This window comes from Heteronotia binoei, chromosome 3, assembly GCF_032191835.1.
Source record: "Heteronotia binoei isolate CCM8104 ecotype False Entrance Well chromosome 3, APGP_CSIRO_Hbin_v1, whole genome shotgun sequence".
Classification (NCBI taxonomy): Eukaryota; Metazoa; Chordata; class Lepidosauria; order Squamata; family Gekkonidae; genus Heteronotia; species Heteronotia binoei.
The window spans coordinates 73928222-73950894 of NC_083225.1; the positions used below are offsets into that span (position 1 = coordinate 73928222).

The 22673-nt window shown below is 41.7% G+C and overlaps 1 protein-coding gene across 3 annotated transcripts in view; it reads right to left on the reverse strand.

Moving 5' to 3' along the window:
• The window catches only part of SMPX (small muscle protein X-linked), a 50873-nt gene extending 28561 nt beyond the window's left edge, over positions 1–22312 (reverse strand). Inside the window, exons 1-3 of one of the 3 annotated variants that reach the window (XM_060234068.1) lie at positions 22174–22312; positions 19096–19154; positions 13539–13622 (exon numbers count right to left, since the gene is read on the reverse strand). In XM_060234068.1, the coding sequence (XP_060090051.1) occupies positions 13539–13622; positions 19096–19134 (123 nt within the window). In that variant the 5' untranslated portion in view covers positions 19135–19154; positions 22174–22312. Of the gene's footprint in view, positions 1–13538; positions 13623–19095; positions 19155–22084 lie in introns of all 3 variants that reach the window. The other 2 variants (XM_060234067.1, XM_060234066.1) reach the window with 2 other exon arrangements.
• Between the last annotated feature and the right edge of the window lie 361 nt (positions 22313–22673).

A 22673-nucleotide genomic window follows, 5' to 3' on the forward strand; every position in this document is an offset into this window, starting at 1 on the left:
CACATCATTGATTTATATAGGGGCATTACAATATTGGCCTTTTATTCTCAATCTGTTTCCTAATAATCCCTAACATAGAATTTGCCTTTTTCACTGCTTTCGGCACTCTGGGTTGACATTTTCATTGAGCTGTCCATTATGCAGAAGAGGTGCTGGGGTTTTTGCCACCCCATGCAGCTGCCCTACCCGTGCCCCTGTCCCTGACCTTTAAAAGGGGGGTGGAGATGGAGCTACTTCTGCCACTTCTCCCCCAAGCAGAAACAGCCAATCTGCCTTCCCCCTCCAATTTAAAGACCCCTGCTGATCAGCTGATCGGCAGGGGTCTTTAAATAGTAGGGTGACATGGTGCAATCTCTTTCCTCCACCCAAATCTCAGGTGGGGGAAAGAATGGGCACAGGGCCTCGTCCTCACTCTCGGGCTGCCTTTCCTGCAGGGGAGGCAGCCTGAGAGCAGGACCAAGCCACCTCTTTCCTCTGCCCAAGTCTCAGGTGGGAGAAAGAGCCGGAGCGGGGCCTCATCCTCGCTCTTGGACTGCCTTTCCTGCAGGGGAAGCAGCCCGGGAGCGGGGCCAAGCCGCCTCTTTCCTCCATCCAAGTCTCGGGTGGGGAAAAGAGCTGGCACAGGGCCTTGTTCTTGCTCTCAGGCTATCTTCCCTGTAGGGGAGGCATCTCAGAAGTTAGGCCAAGCTGCCTCTTTCCTCCGCCTGAGTCTTGGGCAGTGAAAAGAGAGAGCTGCACCAGCTGGTGTGTGGGGAGGGGGCACCTAGTGGCACCCTGTAGGCCATGCAGTGCCCTAGTAGTTGCTTATATTGCCTACTCCCACATGCCAGGCCTGCCATTATGACCCTAAGATCTTTTTCCTTCTCAGTCTCATCAAGTTCAGACTCCATTAGCCTTTACTTGAAGTTGGGATTTTTTGTCCCAGTGTGAATCACCTTACGTTTACCAACTTGGAGCTTCATTTCTGAATCTGAATCTATAACTGAATCTGAACTTCATTTACCACATTGTCATCCACTCAACCCAGTTTGTGGAGATCCTCTTGGAGCTCATCACAATTAGTGTTGGTTTTCACCATCCTGAATTATTTTGTGTCATCTGCAAACTTAGCTACTACACTACTCACCCTTAGTTCCACATCTTTCATGAATAAATTAAATAAAAGAATTCTATTCAGCCTGGTCATTTGCTTCTTATAGTGCCTTGGACCGGAATATAGTGTATAGTGCCTTTGATCAGAGTATGGACAACTCTAGACTCAGAGGAGTAGATGACTGACATCTAACACTGCTGCAAACTGAGACCATTGAGACACCAGCCTGTTTAACCCATGCTTTCTGATTTGGACTTGAACTGTAATGTACTGGGGTCGGCGCAGTAAGAGACCAGAGTCGGAGAGTGATTTCAGCAAGCTTTACTTCAGGAACACACACACAACACACTGAGCTCTGTTCAAACTTCCCGCTCCTTTATACAATTCTTGCCCCCTTCTGATTGGTCCTTAACTATCTACACGTATTGGCTATTTAGAGGGCCCTAAGGGCCTATCAGGGTACAGTATGAGCCTGGATGTTGATTGGCTACTTATGTTTCAATCCTGCCCCTGATTGGGCACGCTTAGGCCTTCTCTGGAACCCTGGTGTGGAGTTCAAGCTCTGGCTTGTTCGGCTTCCCTCCAAAAGTAACAGTTCCCTCCAAAAGTAACAGTTCTCCCATTTGAGCCTAGGACACAACATGAACCTTGAACACTCCACCCTAGAACCTGCTGCTAAGCCAAAGGTCTCTCTTCCCAACCAACTCCTCAGTCTATCTAAGCCCTGAACTGCTTCAGTCCTATTACAGCACTTTCTGCTGTAACCAGGCACAGTGTCTTAAGTACTGTTAGATTAGTCCTAGATGGGTGGGGCCTTCCTTGCAAGAGTATCCTAGGTATTGATTCATTCTTAGTCTACATTGGAACAACCTCTGTGCTATAGTGTTGTTGACTCCACTGCCTTGCCTACATAGGCCATACATTAATTGTAAAGCTGATAGCTATATTAGGTACAAATAATAAACTCTGTTCATTCTGCTGCTAGTAGCTAGTTATTATGGATGCCCCAATAATTTTAAATAGGCATTATTATCACATGGTCTGTTTCTATCCTTTATATCCTTCACAACAAGAAGAGAAAAATGAGGGAAATTACCCTTACCAATGCCAGTGTGTCACTAGTACATGATGACCTGGATATACAGGTGGGAACTAGTTCTGGAATATTTCCCCACCCACCCAGACAGAGCATAGGTCTGGGATACCATTCTACAGATGGTTCCATTTCCCCTCCTTGATACCAATTAAGAGTCTAGTCCTGGGCTGAGGACCTTAATAGGGAAGAGCCAGAGTGTGACGAGTGAGTATCCAGCTCCTTTAGCATCTGTAGTCAGTTGGGGGCAGATGAGAAAGACACAGAAAGAGGAAACTGATGATCGGAATGAAGCAATGCAGAGGGTACTGAAGTGTTTTGAGGAGGAGTGTTATTAAAGAGAGAAAACTATTCCAACCAATGCTCTAATGGACAAAAAACCCAAGGAGCATCAAAAGCAGTGAGAGAAAAGCAAGTAGGACAAGGACAAAAAGAGTTTGCAAGTCTGAGGATTTCTAAAGTTAGTTTCCATTGTGGCGAATAATAGATTGTGGAAATACAGCATTAAAATGCTATGAAATAAAATGCATAGAGGGCCATTCACTGCAGGATTTATAGAACTAGTTTGGTGAGAGCCAGTTTGGTGTAGTGGTTAAGTGTGCGGACTCTTATCTGGGAGAACCAGGTTTGATTCCCCACTCCTTCACTTGCAGCTGCTGGAATGGCCTTGGGTTAGCCATAGCTCTGGCAGAGGTTGTCCTTGAAAGGGCAGCTGCTGTGAGAGTCCTCTCAGCCCCACCCTCCTCACAGAGTGTCTGTTGTGGGGGAGGAAGATAAAGGAGATTGTGAGCCGCTCTGAGACTCTGAGATTCAGAGTGGAAGGTGGGATATAAATCCAATATCATCATCATCATCAACAACAACACAGAAGTAGCTATTATACTACAAATATGCTGTTATACCTATGGTAATTCTTTATTTGAAAACAAAATAAAATGTTCAGTCTTTTAAAATACTATTCTCTTATAATATACAGTGTTACAGGATTGGAAGAAGGGGGATAAAGGTAGGGAAAAATAATCCTGCAGCACTGGATATAGACAGATTTGCCCTCTGAAATTCGATTCAGATTTGTAACTAGGTGGCTGGAACCATGGGATGGCATGATGGCAGAGCAATGGTATGGAAAGATTTCACTTCAGAAATTCTTTATAAAGCCACTGTTTAATTGCAGATATGTAGCACAGCATTCATTGCAGTGTATCTCAAGTTTTCCTTCACTAAGCACCCTGCACCTGATTTTAGAATTCGGCTTGAACTTTATAGAGTCAATTATATGTCTGGTGGTGGTAAATTACTTCATGCCAGCATCTCTGCAGCTGAACAGACTGTGTTCTCATCTGAAAATTTCACACTTCCCACACAATTTCCTTGCTTCTTGCCCTTTCAGTCAGTTTCCATCTATATCCAAACTTCTACCCACATTTCAGCCCACTGAAATTTATGTGCAACCTCCACATGTTCAATAACATGATCTGCATTTGGAGTGTTGCAAAATACCTCCCTGCCCTTTGGTAGATAAACTGTGAGAACTAGGACCTCTCCAAAGGTCAGGTTCTTAGTCTTGAGTTTATTCTTAGTGTTGCATGAGCACTAACCCCATTTCAACAATAGAAGTGAAATATGGAGGGAAAGCTTTGCTTAGTGTGGGTGGCAGACTAATAGCATTTCAGCCATCCTTTTAAAAAACTGTGTATGTGAAAGAATTCTCCCCCCAAAATGTCAAAAACAGAAGTAAAAAAAGCTTTACAAAATGGTAGAGTCACTCCTAAGAGGTTCAACACTCTTAAAATATAATGCACTGTGATGAATATTTTACATTTACATTTATAACTACCCTTCACAAGTGGATAAGAACACAGTACAATCAACATTAAGCATTTCTGAAACACTTATTGCTTAGACACACTTGTTGCTTACATATAGTTATGCTCACTCACTTCTCTGAGCATGAGATGCTTCAGGAGCCAACACTTATCAGATTGGTTCCCCTGAAGGAAAAAGGACTGATGTTCCTCCAACACCTTTTCTGGTGCACACCTAGGCTTCCCAATCCCCAGGTCCCAGCAGGGGATCCCCCAGTTTTACAGGCTTCCCCCCGTCCCCAGCCAGCTGGCTGACGGAGGAAGCCCCACCCTCTCAGCCACCATGCAGCTCTAGGTCTTGGGCAGGTTTAGAAACCTGCAAACAGGTCTGTTTCAAAATGTGTGTGTGTCTGTGTGCCTTTAAAGTTGAGCAGGAAGTACTTCATGGGAAAGGTCAGCAACAGAATCCCTGGGCTTGTTTTGCTTTCGTTTCAAAGCAACCGTGTGTGAGAGAGAGGGAACAGCGTAGCCCCTGTTTTTTTCACATGTCGTTGTGGGGGAACCAGACCCAGTAAGTGTGATCTTTTTCACACAGCCTAAGTATTCTGGTATGGCAGCTGGTCAGTTACTGAACAATAACGGGTCTCTGTTGGCATTTCAGACAGACCTGATTCAGTAACTGGCTGCTACCGGAATACTCTCACCTTTTCACACAGTCCCGCGGCTGTCCCGGTAGTGAGGCATGCCTGAGTCGTTACTAACAAAGAGCAGCTTCTTCCACTTTTCAACCCCTCCTTCCGGGTTGAAATTGCTATGGGGCGCTGTGTGAAATGTCCAGTATCTAACCCGGGAGCAGTTTTCGCGCCCTTTTTCGCCCGCCGGCGCGCGATCTCCGGCTTTTTTTGGGGGGGGGGGAACGTCGGCTAAAATCGCTATAGCGCTATAGTGACATATCACAACAGCATCACCATAGATCGCCGCCACTGAAACTTGGTAACTTATCTCAATGGAGCCTAGCCATCTCTATGGTGGTGTTGTTGTGATATGCCGCTATAGCGATCTTTGCCCGACGTTCCCAAAAAAAAAAAAAGCCGGAGATCGCGCGCCGGCAGGCGAAAACGGCTGGCGCTGGTGGAAGCGAGATAAAAGCGGAACAGTGTGAAATGGCTTGCTTCAATCACGGAACCCTACCGGGGAAAAAAACGTGTGTCTGAAAACTCCCATCCCTGTCTCGGATTACTGCAAGGCGGCACAATACCGACTCCCTTCCGGTTTCCACTGGTAAGTGTGAAAAGGGCCTGTGTGTGTGTGAGAGAGAGGGGGTTGCCAATCTCCAGGTTTGGAGACCCTCCCCCCCCTGCTTTAGGGTCATCAGAAAGTGGCGGGGGAGGGAAGGGGAAATGTCTACTGCGCAATTATTCCCTATGGAAAACGATTCCCATAGGAAATGGGGAATTGATCCGTGGGTATCAGGGGCTCTGCGGGGGGGCTGTTTTTTGAGGTAGAGGCACCAAATTTTCACAAGCATCTAGTGCCTCTCCCCAAAGTACCCCCCCAAGTTTCAAAACTATTGGACCAGGGGGTCCAATTCTATGAGCCCCAAAAGAAGGTGCCCTTATCCTTCATTATTTCCTATGGAAGGAAGGCATTTTAAAAGGTGTGCTGTCCCTTTAAATGTGATGGCCAGAACTGCCTTGGAGTTCAATTATGCTTGTCACACCCTTGCTCCTGGCTCCACCCCCAATGTCTCCTGGCTCCATCCCCAAAGTCCCCAGATATTTCTTGAATTGGACTTGGCAACCCTATGCACACCAATTGTTTTTAGAAAGTGGATGGGGCCAAGGGGGGCTTTTGCCCTGCAAAGGTTCTGATTAGCCATTGGAAGTTGGCTGAATAGATTTTTAAATATGTTTCTTTGGCAGCAGTTGCCACCACAGCACAACGATCTTGACTGAAGGCAAACTGTGGCAGCTATTTTGTGGCTGGATCTACCTCCCTCAGCAACCAATCTGTGGCAGCCATTTTGTGGCTCCACCCACCACACTGTCAAAATTCAAAAGGTACCAGTAGGATGAAAAAAGACTGTGGCCTCTTTGTTAAAATATCCTTGCTTTATTTACAAATGTACATGAAGGACTCCATAGGCAATACAACAGGGTAACAGATCCACTACTGCACATCTAGGCTTGTAAATCCCCAGGTCCCAGTGGGGGTTCTTCTGCTTTCCCAGGCTCCTTCCCACCCCCAGTCAGCTGGCCAGTGGGGGGAAGCCCTGCCCCCAAAGCCACCATGTGACTTTCCCCCTCCGGAGGCTCCAGTCTCCAATTGGAAAGGCTTCCTCTTGGGATGGGGTGTCTGTGTTACTTGGAAGAAGTTGGCTGCAACTCATGAGTAGAGAGGCCAATCCCTCACTTCAGAGTAGCCAGAAACGTGGGGGGGGGGGAGAGGGAGAAACGTCTGCTGAGCACTTCATTGTTCCCTATGTGGAGATCGATTCTCATAGGGTATAATGGGGAATTGATCTGGAGATTTTAGGGGCTCTGGGGGAGCTGTTTTTTGAGGTAGAGGCACCAAATTTTCACTATAGTATCTAGTGCCTCTCCCCAAAGTACCCCCCAAGTTTCAAAATGATTGGACCAGGGGGTCCAATTCTATGAGCCCCAAAAGAAGGTGCCCCATCCATTATTTCCTATGGAAGGAAGACATTTTAAAAAGTGTGCTGTCCCTTTAAATGTGAAGGTCAGAACTCCCTTGGAGTTCAATTATGCTTGTCACACCCTTGTTCCTGGCTCCACCCCAATGTCTCCTGGCTCCACCCCCAAAGTCCGCAGATATTTCTTGAATTGGACTTGGCAACCCTATGCACATCAGATATCCAGAGAGAGAGATACTGCACCTGTAGATGTTTCAGCTAAGATTTCCAGAGTCCAGGTGGAATATGGAGTTCTTCTGGAATTGCAGTCGATTTTCAGACCATAGAGATCTCTTTCCCCAGAGGAAATGGCAACTTCAAAAGGTGTTCTTATGGTATCATATCCCCACTGAGGTCCCTCCTCTACCAAACTCCACTTTCCCAGGCACCATTTGAAATCTCTAAGAATTTCCCAAGCCTGCGTTGGTAACCTAGTGTCAGCTCACATCTCAGCAGTGGTTGGTGGCTTCATTATCTGTGTTTTGGACCCATACACACCTGCCTCTTCCCATCAACTGGGGGGATTGTCTCCTCTTGTCTGCTGGGCCAGAGCCACTTAACTACGCTTTAGTAGCTCTCTGTTGGGCTCCCTTCTGACTCACCAGTCATAAGCAGACAGCCACTTGTTCAGCATGCTGACTAGATGCATCAAAACAAATCCAAATTTGTCTGTCTCTCACAATTACATTGCTTTCTTCCATACACGAGAAAATATAGCATCTGTTGTCAACTAACATATGAACCACATGCTGCAGTCACCACCTTAGTTTAAAAAACCCTTTGAAATTACTGCTAACACATCTTCTGGCATGATGTCATACTGCTTATTGGCTAAAACGGAAGGAGGGATATGGGATATTAGTAAGCAGAGGAAGAGCCACCATTAGGTCAGCATGTACAGTACTTTTTTCAGTAGCTGTACTTCCCTCACCTGCCACTGCCTCCACTTTTAAAAAGCATATAATTAAAAGGGAAATATTTTATTTACATTCAGACATTATTTAGGGGTGCCTGTGTACTTCTGGTGTCAGGTTGTTCTAATTGTGAATCTGCTTCCCTCTCTGGTTATTTATTTAGATATTGTGCCAGGTTTTTCTCCCCAGTGGGAGCCATAAGCAGCTTACAACATCATTCTTCCCTCCTCCATTTTATCTTCACAACCACAATCCTGTGAGGTAGGTTAGACTGAAACAAAGTGACTGGCTCAGGGTCAACCAACAAGCTTCCATAGCAGAGAGCAGGTTCAAAGCTCGGTCTCCCAGATACTAATCCAATCCTCTAACCACTACACCATACTGGCTCTTTATGGAATTCTGCATAAGTATACCTCTATAATATTTGTTATAGCTTACACCATGCCATCAGGATTGCTGCATAATGGCAAAACTAGCATAATGGTCTAATAGTGATAATTTCAATTTCTAAAAAATTTCAAAAAAAAGACCATCATACCAAAGCTACAAAGATTTAGCTGTGTGCAGGTCCAAGGCTGTTTGACATGAACTTGAACAAGGTAGCAAGGCAGGGACTCACTTTGCATCCAAGTGAGATGAGCAAGGTAAGTTTGCCAGGTTGATTGTGTTTGTATTGAAGTTATAGCATACCTAGTGCCATTATGACACACTGAGTGGGGATAGCCATCATCTGTTTAGTCACATAAAACAAACTGAGTCACACATAGGACAGAACCATGCAGAAATTCTAAGTAAACATCAAGCTTGTTACCACTATTAAAGGTCATGCTTAACTTTCTTTTGATGAACTGGGACTTAAAAGTGCTTAAGTTTTGCTGGATAAATATATTTCATAAACATGTTCTGATTTCTTACACTGCCCTTGCATATGCTTCATGGTGTGTAACAGGGATAACCCACTGCTGTATTCTTGGAGAAGTGATACAGCAATGGAAATTTTTGTTGCATTCTTCAGCTTGCTTTATAGGGGGTCAAGCTCTACCATAAAATTAGCACCACCCATTAATAAAAGCTTATTTATGGGGAATATCTAGGGTTGTCAAGTCCAATTCAAGAAGTATCTGGGGACTTTGGGGGTGCAGCCAGGAGACACTGGGGGCGGAGCCAGGAACAAGGGTATGACAAGCATAATTGAACTCCAAGAGAGTGCTGGCCATCACATTTAAAGGGACAGCACACCTTTTTAAATGTCTTCCTTCCATAGGAAATAATGAAGGATAGGGGCACCTTCTTTTGGGGCTCATAGAATTGGACCCCCTGATCCAATCATTTTGAAACTTGGGGGGTACTTTGGGGAGAGGCACTAGATACTATATTGAAAATTTGGTGCCTCTACCTCAAAAACAGCTCCCCCAGAGTCCCTGAAACCTCCAAACAATTCCCCATTATACCCTATGAGAATCGATCACATAGGGAATAATGAAGACATTTCCCTCTCCCCCCCCCCCTTTCTGGCGAGTCTGGAGCAGCGGATTGGCCTCTCTACTCACCAGTTGCTGTAAGCTTCTTCACAGAAACACAGACACACCATCCTAAATTGAAGGCTTTCAAGTGAAGCCTCCGGAGGTGCAAAGGCACATGGTCCTTTGCGGGCGGGGCTCCCTCCCCCCCGCCGCCGCCAGCCAGCTGATTGGGGGCGGTAAGCAGCCTGGGAAAACTGAAGAAAGGCTGCTGCGATCGATCAGGGCTGGGTGGGAAGGGAAGGGCAAGGAGAAGCTGCTGGGATCGGGGCTGGGTGGGAAGGGCCACCATTCCCCCCGCTTTCCAGATTTTTGGTGAGCGGGGGGAGAAGGCTCCAAATCGGGGGTCCCCCGGGTAGGCGGAGGATTTGAGAAGCCTAGGAATATCAGATATTTCTAGGAATCCACATGTGTGTCTAGGTATCTACATTTCAAGAAAAATGTAATTTGTACTAGTAAAATGCGTAATACCTCACAACCTTTAAAAACAGTTGTCTGTCCCTTGTAAATAAAGCTGTCAGCAGATTTTTTTAAAGAAAGGTCTTAATTAAAATTTAGTAGTGTTACCACTGCAGGACACAATGCTTTGGTGACCTGACCATGCCCATAAGCCAACAGTTATCCTTCATGAGTGTATTATATACAGCCCATGGTCTCTTAACACTTGAATTGGACTCATTCAAATAAGAAACCATTCATATGTGGAATAGCAAAGATGTCTGTTTTGCCATTGACAGTGACTACTGTTTAAACAATCATAAGTTTCAAAGATGAATCAACATGAAATTAAATCTTTAGATGACTGGATGATTCTGTGATAATTACTTCATAGTTGTCAAAAACTTAGCCTAGAAAACAAATTCTGTTCATCATAAGATGAATTCTGTTAGTCACAAGACTCCTAATAGTTGTCATAATACATTATTAGATAGCAAGTGAAATTTTATATGTAAAATATCCTTTCTAATGATCAAAATATGTGGCAAACAATAATTTTTGTAACTATTTTAGAGGCTCTTTTAAGTAACAGGATTTTTAAAAGCATTTTTGAGGAGATAAAAGAATAATGGGTGGGAAAATATCTTCAATTTAGCAATATTTCCAATTACAGCTTGTTATCTATTATTAAGGAATAATAATGGTATCAAGACTAAAACTGAATTTGAAAGAATAAGAGAAGTTGGTATATTTAGCAAAGAAAGATCCATTATATATTTATTACTGTCTAGACTGTTTCCCCTCTTGGGTTTGTATATAAATGGGAAAGGGGTCTTGATAAAGTGATTTTACAAGTAAAGTGAGATTGAACATCAGGATTAAAATTTGGATCCAGTCACCTTTTTCACTCAGTCTTTGACAGTTCTCCTCTTATTACACCCCTGTCCCATGTGGCTTTGTCTGATGTTTAAAAATAAACATCTTAATAAATTAATAATAGGCAATACAATTCAAACAAATGGTGGTCAGGTTCTAGTTGTGAGTGCCAGTCAGATGGCACTCACAAGTAGAGAGTGGCACTCACAACTAGAGAGTGCCAATCAGATGGATATTGTCACTGTCCTCAACCAAATGCCTGGTAGAACATCTCTGCCTTACAAGCCCTGCAGAACTGTAACAAATTCCACAGGAAATGGATGTTACTTGGTAGAGAATTCCACCAGGTTGTAGCCAGGGCACTAAAAGCCTTAGCCCTGGTCAAGGACAGCTGGATATCTTTCAGGCTGACAACCACAAGCAACTTCGTATCAGCTAAGTGCAATGACCTTTGAGGAGTACACCAGTAGAGGTGGTCTCAAAAGTACACAGGTCCTAGACTGTTAAGGGCCTTAAAGACATCATAACCTTGAACCTGATCCGGTGCTCAGGGCCGGCTCGCCCACTAGGCAAATTAGGCATTTGCCTGGGGTGCTGAATTGGGCTCCTCCCAAGACAAATGCCTAACTACCCAGGGGCAATTAGGCTGCAGCAGGTGGACCACCTCCGCCCCGGTGTGGGTAGCCACCTCGCTGCTGCCGCCCCCGTCCCTGGAGCACTCAGACGCCAGCCTCCTGTTTACCAGCTTCGGCCGGAATCACAAGAGACCCTTCTGTCAATACCAAGCAGGAAAAGGCTTCTCTTCCCCTCCCTTCCTGTTCTGGAAGGTAGGGTTGAGAGCGAAGCCTTTTTCTGCTTCATATTAACAGAAGGGTCTCTTGTGATGCTGGCCGAAGCCGGTAAGCATGAGGCTGGCATCGCTACTCTGAGCGTGTGGGGAGGGGGTCGGGGGGTGGCGGTGCATAGGCCACTTTCAGGCCTCCCCCCCCCTGCATGCTCAGATTAGCGATGCCAGGCTCATGCCTACCAGCTTCATCCAGCATTGCAAGATACCCTTCTGTTAATATAAAGCAGAAAAAGGCTTTGCTCTCACCCCTCCCTTCTGGAACAGGAAGGGAGGGGGGAGTAAAGCCTTTTCCGGCTTGATATTAACAGAAGGATCTCTTGCGAAGCTGGTAAGCAGGAGGCTGGCATCAGAGCATGCCGGGGGGTGGGGGGGATGGAGCAGAGTGTGGCACCGCATTGTGGCACCACAGAAGAAAACATGAGGGGGTCGGCCTGGGGGCGCATGGACAGTAAGGCGGCCTGGGGCACCATGCGCTTCTGGGTCTAGAAGCAGAATATCTAATCTGGTATGAGGTGGTCATATATAATCTTCTGATTAAAAAGAGTAACCTTTTATCCAGAGATGTATCAGCCATTTTTCCCATAATAGTTTTCTGGATGTAGAGTCAAAAGCCCCTTTAAGGTCCAGGAATCCTGCATATAACTTAGATCTCCTGCATCTTGTATATTTATTAACTAATTGGGAAAGAATTAAACAGTGGTCAACAGTCGATTTCCCCTGCCTAAAACTTATTTGCTCTGGACCACTAATTTCCTGGGTTGTTAGCCAGTTATTAAATTTGATTTGTAGAAATTTAGTATATAACTTGCCAATGATAGATAAAAGACTGATGGGCCTGAAATATGAAGTGTGATCGCCCCTCTTATAAATTGGGACTATAATTGTGTTAGTCCATGCTGTAGGTATGTGTCCGGTAGAATTTACAATGGAGAAAAAGGTGGCCAAAGGTGTTGCCCACCATTCAGGATCAGCTTTTAAAATTTCGGCAGGTATTGCATCAGGGCCAGGAGCTTTGCCTAGTTTTAGTTGATCAATAAGAGATACTACCTCTTCTGGGGTTACTAGAGGCCATTCAGAGTTATCATCTAAAGATAAATTGTTAATATATAAAGCACCTGGAGCACCCTCTTGAAATAAGTCAGAGAAATATTGGTACCAGGTAGAAGGCAAAATAGCGGGAGGGATAGCAGTTTCTGATCTGAGTGCTCTATTGACTAGTGTCCAGAATTGTTTGGAGTCATTACGGGACATAGCAATTAATAATCGATCCCCATTTTTAAAATAAAGACACTTCTTTTAATTTTGATAAAATTGTTTAAATGGTTTTTATATATTTGATATTCTTCAGGTAAATGAGAGTCAGCTGAATTACAAAATTTGCAATAGATGGAAAACAAATATACTTTGTATTCTCTACACTCTTTGTTAAACCAGGGGCTATTTATGGGTTGTTTAAACTGTTTTGATTTAGTGCTCTGGAATTTATGTCTTAATGACTCAATTATAACAGATAATAAGTTCTCATAACTGTTTTCAGCTTTTGGATAATCAGTAGAGTTAATCAATCTATCCCTACTATTGGAAATAATAGCCTGATTCAAAAGTACTGGTAAATATGACCTTATTTCCAGAGACCAGGGGATCCTTATTGATAAATCTGGTTCTTGAGTCAATAATTGTGAGTGATTACAATTATTTAAATCCAAGGTTAGGACTAGAGGCAAATGGTCACTGTAAAGCTGTTCTTCAACTGAAAAATTAGAAATACAATAATAAAGAGCTAAAGGAACTAGAATATAGTCAACTACACTACAACCTCTAGTAGAAATGGATGAATAACCACCAACATCCCCATATTCCTTTAAACCATTCAGTCAGATAAGGTAGAATTGGGCACATAATTGTATGAAATATTGTCCATTTCTATTAGATACACTATCTCGAGAGTATCTGTTTTCAGGTAAAAATATTACATCAGATATCTCCTGATCTATGCCGGAATTATTAACAAGATCCTGAATGTTGCTGCCCACCTTAGCATTGAAATCCCCGGCTAAAATAATGTCCGCACATGAATATAGTTGAGTCAGATGTTCATTTCCACTATGTTCTGCTTTTATATTGCTATAGTTTAGATAGCACTCAACAGGCATACATTGATTTATATTGTCTAATCATTTTATGGTGTCTCAATATGAAAATAAATTAATTTCCTAGGAATCTATGAAGTTTTGCTCCTGTAAAGGTACATTGCTCTCACCTCATCAGGTTCAGTAAATTCTTTTCTTTTAGGTGGTTGACCTGCCCCAGGTAAAAGTGCTCCCATGGGAATGTTGATATTAGCCTGGAAATCAGAAATCAAATCATAACCTTATCAGAATATAATTTTATACATAATTTGATTGAAATGTTAGGAATTGATCTTTGACATTTGCAAATGTAGCAACAATTAATCACTATGCTATATTTCTGATAATCAAAGAAACACTGAATGTCATTCAGAAATTTGTTTCAGGGCAGACATCAGTGTTCCCTCTAAGTTGTGTTAGTGTGAGCTAGCTTTTTTAGCCTCTGGCTCACACATTTTTGTCTTAGCTCAGGAAGGGTGGCCCAGGAGCAAATTAATTTATGCAGTAACTCACAACTAATTCCAATAGCTCATGAAGTAGAATTTTGGCTCACAAGACTCCATAGTTTAGAGGGAGCATTGGCAGACATGCAAGGCAGACGCTTTTGCCAGCCATGCTTGTGTTCACTCTATGTTCAATGATAGCCTGGGAGAAGATCTGCAGATGGCTTTTGCTTAGGTAAAAAGCCAGTTTATTTGAATGTGGGGCTTTATGAGGAGGCAGTAGTGTAGCCATTCACATTTTGCTATAATTGCATATGAAATGAGGTTCAGACACAAACTCATATAGGAGCCACTGGAAAGTGTCTATCAACCCCCATAGGGTTGCTAGGTCCCCACTGACCACCAGCGGAGTATGGTGGTAGGGCTGCCAGATACAGGTTGGGAAACTCTTGGAGATTTGGGGATAACAGGGACCTCAGCAGAGTACAATGCCACAGAGTTCACCCTCCAAAGCATTCATTTTCTCCAGGGGAACTGATCTTTGAAGTCTGAAGATGTAATTCTGGGGATCCCCACCTGAAAGCTGGCATCCCTAGCCCTCAGGTCTCAAGGGTGAGTTTTTATTGCTCTATTTGTGCCTCCCTAAGCAATTATAAAAACATTTCTGATATTAATTGAGCTAGCTTTAAAATAATTTGGGATTGTACGAGCTCAAATCTATACATGGTTATTCAGAAGTGAGTCCGCATTAGGGCTTTTTTTGAGCCGGAACAAACTGGAACGCCGTTCCGGCTGACCTGGACAGCATTCTGGCTGCCTTAGCCAGCGTTCTGGCTCAGTCCAGGCAGCTTCCTGGTTGGCCGTTGGGACTCAAGTGATCCAGCCATGCTCGCTTGGAGGCCTCCTGAAGTTGTGCTGGCTAGCAGGGCTCAGGGGGCCATGTTGCATTGCACAGTGGGCTTCCTGAGAGTCAGCAGTTTTAAAGGTGAGTTGCTCCCATCCCCTTTCTTTCCATTTCTTTCCTTTCCTTTCTCTTTCTTCCTTCCTTCCCCCCCCCCCTACTTTTTTCAGTATGTGGCCCAATATGCTAATGAGCTAATATGCTAATATTGGGAGGTGTGGTCTAATATGCCCTGGTCTCCATAAATCACTGAATTTATTTTCCTACATAATACCATCACTTTTCCTTCCTCTTTCTTCCTTCCTTTCTTCCTTCCTTCTTTCCCCTCCCTCTCTCTCTTTCCAACTGCTGCCATCACCTGAGCTTTGTAGAAATTGTCCACTGGGAGAGTAAGGACACCCAGCTTCCCTTTCTGAGGCCTTGCCATGATGTCTCCCACTACTCAGAGTCTGGTTACCATGTGGACAAGGCTTGCTGCCTTGTGTACTGCTAGGAGAGTAGCCGCTTGGCAACTAACCTCCACTTTTTCTTGGTGCTTCTATTAAAATAGCATGTCCGAGCTGGAGGTCTATGTGGCACAGAGAACCACTACCAGGATCAAAAGTTATGAAGCATTTATTAAAAAGAAAGTGTTTACAAGAATACTTTTACCACAGCACCAAACTGTTCAAAAGAACAGTGTAAAATGCAATTCCTCTTCCCCTCCCTCTATATATGCCCTATCAGTTGTTTAATATAAGGCAGGATCTCTAGTTTAGAAAGTTACAGATTTTCACAGGAGTAACATTACCTTCAAGCTTCCTTCAGGCATGCAGGCCAGCATTAGGCAATAGCTGCCTCCTCCAGGTCTTAGTTAAGAGTTATGCCTGCTTCAATGGAGCCAGCACCAAAAGAGTTCTTTCTGCTTGCACCTGGGAGTTTTATCATCTCTCTTTCCCCTCTTACTTACCCAGTCAGGCTAGTTCAAAGAATTTTTTCCTGAAATCTCCAGGAGTTTCTTTCTAGTCTTAATTCCTCCAAATCTCTCTCCACTGCTTGGCGAGGGCCATTCCATGATCTCTTGCTAGACCTATTAGCATTTCTTAAAGTTGACTGATATGAGGGCCTGTTCTCTGCCCAGAGAGAACTTAAAACTCAGAGTGAAGGTTTTATTAAGTTCAAAACTCCAAAGAAAAAACACATTTCTTACAGTGCACACCCACTAGCCCCTGCTAATTTGAGCACAGCCTTCATGTCCTGCTTATGGTCTTCTAAGGAGCATTTGGTTGGCCAATGCAGGAATGCTGAACTTAGAGGGACCTTTGTTCTGCTTCTCAAGGGTCTTTCTTTTATTTCAAAAATCACTTGTGCAATCTAAAAACATAATTCTTTGTCTATCTATTTATCTTTATAGATATAATCTTGTATAATGAGCCTGCTTGTTCATTTCAAAATAATGGGGTGTTCTGCTTATGCAAAGCTGTTTTTTCTTTGGAAGTGAACATGGCAATTTTTGCCCACAGGGATGCTCCAGACATACACCAGAGTAAAACTTCTTCATTCACTAAACTGGTTGTTTTTATCCAATTTTGTTTTTCTTGGACAACATATATCCTACTGGATCCTTCAGCTGTTTTGGGCCTTATTCATAAAACCTGCCATTTGATATCCTTCTATAAAAATTTATGTCATCACCTAAATCAACTTAAAACAATTTTATTGGTAACATATGGTAATAAATCTATTTCTTACATCTTTAAAAACTTCTTTCATCTAGCCCATATATTACTTTCTACCCACCCCTCCCCCTGTTACTTGACCTCCGCCGGTGTTATTTACTTAAAATGCAAATATTTAAAGGTACCCTTAACTATTAAAACAAAAATTTATATTCTTCTCTTTTTTAAAAACTTAATCATTATCAAAAATTGTCCAATGTCCTTTTATTTTCCACTCTTTTTCTACATATCTCCTAAACTTTTTCCACTCTGTCTTAAAAACTTCTAAATCATAGTCTCTTAATATTCTTGTTAATTTGTCCATTTCACTCCATGTCATAACTTTTATAATCCAATCCCATTTCTCTGATATTTTTTCTTGCTTCCACAACTGTGCATATAATGTCCTCACAGTTGCTATTTATTTACTTTATTTACAGTCCACCTTTCTCATTGAGATTCAAGACGGATAATTCTAGTAAATATATATTTACTATGTATAATCATGGATTTTTGGGTAAAAGATATTGAAGAAGATATTGGATTTATATCCCACCCTGTACTCAGAATCTCAGAGCAGTCACCATCTCCTTTACCTTCTCCCCCACAACAGACACCCTGTGAGGTAGGTGGGGCTGAGAGAGCTTTTTACAGCAGCTGCCCTTTCAAGGACAACTCTGACAGAAAGCTATGGCTGACCCAAGGCCATTCCAGCAGGTGCAAGTGGAGGAGTGGGGAATCAAACCCGGTTCTCCCAGATAAGAGTCCGTGCACTTAACCACTACACCAAAAAGCCCAGCAGAAACTCATTTGCATGTTAGGCCACGCCCCCAACATCACCATTGTTTTACACAGAGCATTTTGTAGAAAAAGCCCAGCAGAAGCTCATTTGCATATTAGGCCACACCCACTGGTGCCAAGCCAGCCAGAACAGTTCCTGTGCGTTCTTGCTAAAAAAAAGCTCTGATAATAAGTAACAGGTGTTTAAAGAGGGTTCATCCATCTTAAAACATTGTTCCCAAATACAATGGGATACCTATGGTGAGCTAAAAGAAAGGCTAGGATGCACTTAGAGAATGAGAGGAAGAATGGATCAGTGCATGATTTTTAAAATGAAATGTAATGACATTTTATTAAATTACTGGTGAGAACAATGAGGGAAAGCTTTTGCCTACTTGCTCTTCTTTAGGGACTCCCAGAAGCATGTGACTGGCTATTGTGAGGAACAGGATCCTGCTTAGATGTATGTAGATCTCTTTTTATGAATCCTCACTTGTTTTACTCAGCAAAATATGAAAAATACATACTACCAAACACTACCATGAGATTATCTTTGCCTCTCAGCTAAAGTCAAATAACAACAATAATAATAATACTGTAATATTAATTTAATAATACATCTTGGCAGATTTAGCCTTTAGGACCTGCAAGCCTTGTGTTCTCGTGCCTTGTAATATTTACCCTGACAGAAAATAGACACTGCCTCTCTCACAAGAGGAAAACAAAGTTAATTTAACTAAACTACAGGCTGATTTGGAAGTACTAAAAACTATACTTCTCAATGATAAACTAAACAAAACTAAGTTTTCTAACAAAATTTATTCATTTTCATTCAGATTTTGACTTTGCATCTGAGAATTATAAGAAGACAGCTGGTCAAATGTAGGCGGACAAATATAACCATCCCTGGACTCTTCAAAGTGAGTCCCATCTAAGGAACAGTAATTATATAGTAATTAGTTTTGGGAGTAAGTTCAAAGTGTGCTAAGTTCAGTGCTTCATAGATATTCAAACAAATTGTTTATTTAAAAAAATCCTCAGGCATTTCTAAAGTATTCATTTTGTAGGACTCACATTGTAGTTTTAAGAATCCATGATAATAACTTGTACAAAATGAATAGGAACTGGTTCAAAGTGACTAGTGGTTTTGTTGTTGTTTAAGTAAATATCTTAAACCAAACAGAGGGTTAAGGGAAGAAAAAAACTAAATTGCATCCAGATTTCTAATGATTCAATTACTAAATGTGAGAAAGCTTATTCAGGTCTGTTAAAGTCGACAGGAACACTGAGGTCAACTTCAGTGACAGAAATTATACACGCTGCTTTAGATACTTTTTGAAAAAGGCACTTGCATTTCTACTATTTTGTTTAACCAATGTCAGTGGTGCGGAAGTGACACAAGTCTTTGTACTTTAGCTTAATTTGATTATGTACAAGTTCAATAACATTTCCATACATTCTTTGTTGCTTTTGTAAGTTCTTGAAAATAGGCTATCCTGTTTAATGGAATTAAAACCTTTATCAGGTAACACCAATAACTATAAGCAGTCTACAGATCATCATTTTAGAAAACATACAGATATTAGTTCTTGATCATGCTTATTATCTTAATGCAGGAAATTCTGTATGTTCTCGGTTTAACACACTCAAAAATCTATCTAATTAGTACTATTCTGATACAACTAATCAAAAATATAAAACAATAATTTTGGGCAAAATACACTTGTTTGCATGGTAAAAGGTAAAGGTAGTCCCCTGTGCAAGCACCAGTTGTTTCTGACTTTGGGGTGATGTCACCAACAAAACTGACATTTTTACAGTCAAAGATTTATTACTTATTATTAGTAATGTAAACACTGTCACTTACCTGAATAGATCTGACATTTGAAGCTGGCTGTTTTGACATTTTGAAGGGAGAGTCTTACCCTGCAAGCAAAATAAAAAACTCTTAAGGGTTACAATGACATCCCAAAAGCAGGGCTTGATTAACTACAATTTAACCCATGCTGGTTCTTGACAGGTATTTATTCATCTGTCCAGATTGTCTTTCAGTCTCAGTTTCAGAGTTACTTAGATACACACACAGAATACCGCAAGGAAGTGAGAACATCTAAGCTTTCCTGGTGAATTTTTCATAGGCAGAAAGAGTAAGATCGTTTTCACAACACAATAGTAAATGAGACATTGACTGCTCCATCAAATGGGCATGTATTCAGAGAGGACAACTACTTAACATTATTCATGCTATAAATAGAAGCCAAGGGATCCTTGCATTGAAAATTTGGCTTTTCTTGATTTAAAAAAGGCAATTCTATTTGTATTGAAAAAATGTCAAATCCTCCATAAGACCACTTTTCTGAAGAACTGACTCATTAAATTCCAATCAAAGACAAAGTATTTTCTCAAGAGAAAAGAACAACTGGAACTTGAAGCTGATATAGATACTACTTAAAGACCCAAAAGTACAGATTGCACAGAATGTAAATACTAACATAATTTTAAAGCTATCACAACAATGACATTTCTCATGGTCGACAAATGGTAGATTTGGTGCAATCTACCAAAACATGGTATCTGCGAATGTCAACTCTGGGTGGGGAAAATTCCTGGATGCCTGGGTGGGGTGGGGTGGAGCCTGGAAAGGGCATAGTTTGGGAACAGACCTCAGTGGGGTACAATGCCATAATGTCTACCCTCCAAAGCAGCTATTTTCTTCAGGGAAATTAATCTATGTGGCCTAGAGATCAGTTGGAATTCCAGGAGACTTCCAGATCCCACCTGGAGACTGGCAATTCCAATCCTATATGTACGCTTTTCTGGGGGCCCTTTCCATTCTTAAAGTGATGATCTAAAGCCTTAAATGTAATCTTAGAGTTAATGCAAGCCAATAAGAATGTTACACAATGAGACTCGATTCCTCAAGAGAGAAGCACAATTATGTAGGATTGCTTTTAAAAGAGCCAATCTTTCTCTTCTGCCAGTTAGTGCTGACCTCATTACTGCCAGAGAAATCAGGACAACACAATGCTGATGAGTAAAAATAGACAACCTCCTTAGGCTATATCCCTGCTGCCCTCCCCTTTAGTACTAGTACCAGCTTAAATATTTAGGAATAAATTAAATATTTAGGGAAAACAGTACAGTCTATTGCATCTTTACCCTGGACCACATAGATAATACAGGCTAGTACATGCTGGCACAAACAGTTGACTCCTTACACAGCCCTCAGAATCCAGCCATATCTATGAATCTTGCACATGCAAATGCCGCACAAGGCACCATTTCCTGCACTAGTCAAGCAAGCATAAATATGGACTTGAGGAGTCAGGGCGCAAAGGAGTCTGTACAACCCTAGATCCTCCAGTCACATTACAATCATTGTCAGTATAAGAGACTGTGCAGAGTTGAGGGAGCTACTCCAGCTTGTTCTGAGAGTAACTCTTTCTCAGTTTGTCTATACTTTTGGCACAAGGTAGCCTAATGCATTAGAGTAGCACTGAGCTAAAGTTATTTTCTCATCAAACTCAGCACCTGAAAGCTTTGAAGCAGTCCCTGCTCTTCTTCTCTACTCTCAACCTAACTTGCAAGTGACAAAAGGGAACTATTAAAATCATCTCATTGTATTCTTCTATTTCCCCCAAGTAGTCTAACTAAGGGAGTATTCCTAAGCAACTCTACTCACAAGTAAGCTTCATGTTTAATTTGTTTATTAAAACATTTATTCATAGTTTAAGGCAGCTTACAATAATAGTAAAAAAAATCAGTTGAAACAAAAAAAAAGTAATAAACCCCCAACCTGGGAAGGTGCCCTTAGGCTTGCAGTCTGATGTTGTTGACACCTATTATTTAAATAAAAACATATTTAAATACAAGCTTCCAGGCACACTAGCATTTCATTCAAGCCTTACCTTTTATGATCTATATATATCCACCATCAACTTTTGAAAGCAACACCACTTTTATTTCTTTTTATAACTACTTAACATTTTACTTCACAGGCAAATATCCCCTTGATTTCTAAGCAGAAATCTGGGATAGGAAAGGTTTTGTTTTTAAAAAAGGAAGAAGCAAGAAGGGATTATCTTCTCTGCCTCATCTAAAAATAATTCCTGAGAGGGGTGCAGAATGATGTGCAGCTGTTTGCACTGAGTGACTTCTTATTCAATTTGCTTTAAATGTTGATGTACATGAGGCACTTTCATAACTCCATCTGAGTCAAAACTCAAAAAGGAACAGGTAATACCTTCTGTTCTCTGCTGTATGTATAAAACCACCACAGGAGTTACAAACAGAAAGCTCCACTGGAATGCCTTATTAAAGAGCAAGACTATACTGCTGGGAGACTGACTTGTACTTTCAGCAGCAGAAGAAAACACCATGTTGGAACTTTACTGCTCACGGTACAGTTTCACTGTAAGTTTTATTGCTGCTGAAACTATAAACATTTGTTAATGTTTTTATTGCTGCTGAAACTATAAACATTTGTTAATGGATACCTTAAAGAGAAAGTGGCTGCTATAACTTTGTTTATATTTTGTACAAATCATCAATTTAAAAAACCTAAGTTAAAAATATTCCAAGGAGACACCAATAAGAACATGGAAAATGAATGTCCTTGGTTAGCTTCTGCCAGCTACACAAAGTGTTATCAGGCACGTACACAGCTTGGATACTGTGTAAAGCAGTATTCTTATTTAACATTTAAAAGTCTCCTAGATTAAAAATGGTTGCAAAAGTGCTTTGTGGTAAACTTACTGACTTGGTACACAAGAGACTGAAATAAAGAGAAATATAGTTAAATACTTCATTTCCTAAGTCACCCTTTTACTTTTTTAAAAAAGTTCTCCCAAACTTACATTTTTGTACCTGGTTATTTATACACGAAAGTTTCCAACCCATCAAGTGAGTGAATACATACACTTTCTTTTGACGCTTAGTAAGACACCTTCTTTGGTCAGCTGGCAGATCTTGCCTCTGATTCCTCACAGGTGGTTGAAACAGATGAAGTCCTGCCTGGCTTGTGTCTGATACCAAGAGCACTTCTAAGGCTAGAGCAAAGAGCTGAGTTTAGCAGCCAAGTGTAAAAGAGAATTCCTGTCATAGCTTACAGTTGTTCTTCCTAAATATAGAGTTGGATTCATCCTGTAACTTCATTCCCTGCTAGTTAAAATTTGGGCTCAAGTGTTAGCAAACTCACCTTCAGGTAATGTTTTGTAGTCACCTCAAATGACTGTTGTTTTTAAAGCAGTTTTGTAATTTCTTGATGTAACATGTTAGGAAGTAAACAAGGAAGACATTCAACTCTGCTTCTGTGCTTTTCTCTAAGTAACTACTCCAAAATAATTTTCTGGAATTCAGTGGGATAATGTCAGAAATGTAGCTTGATGATTGTAAAGTTGCTATTTATGTAAGCATGCATTTTCACTAATATTTTAAGTAGGCATT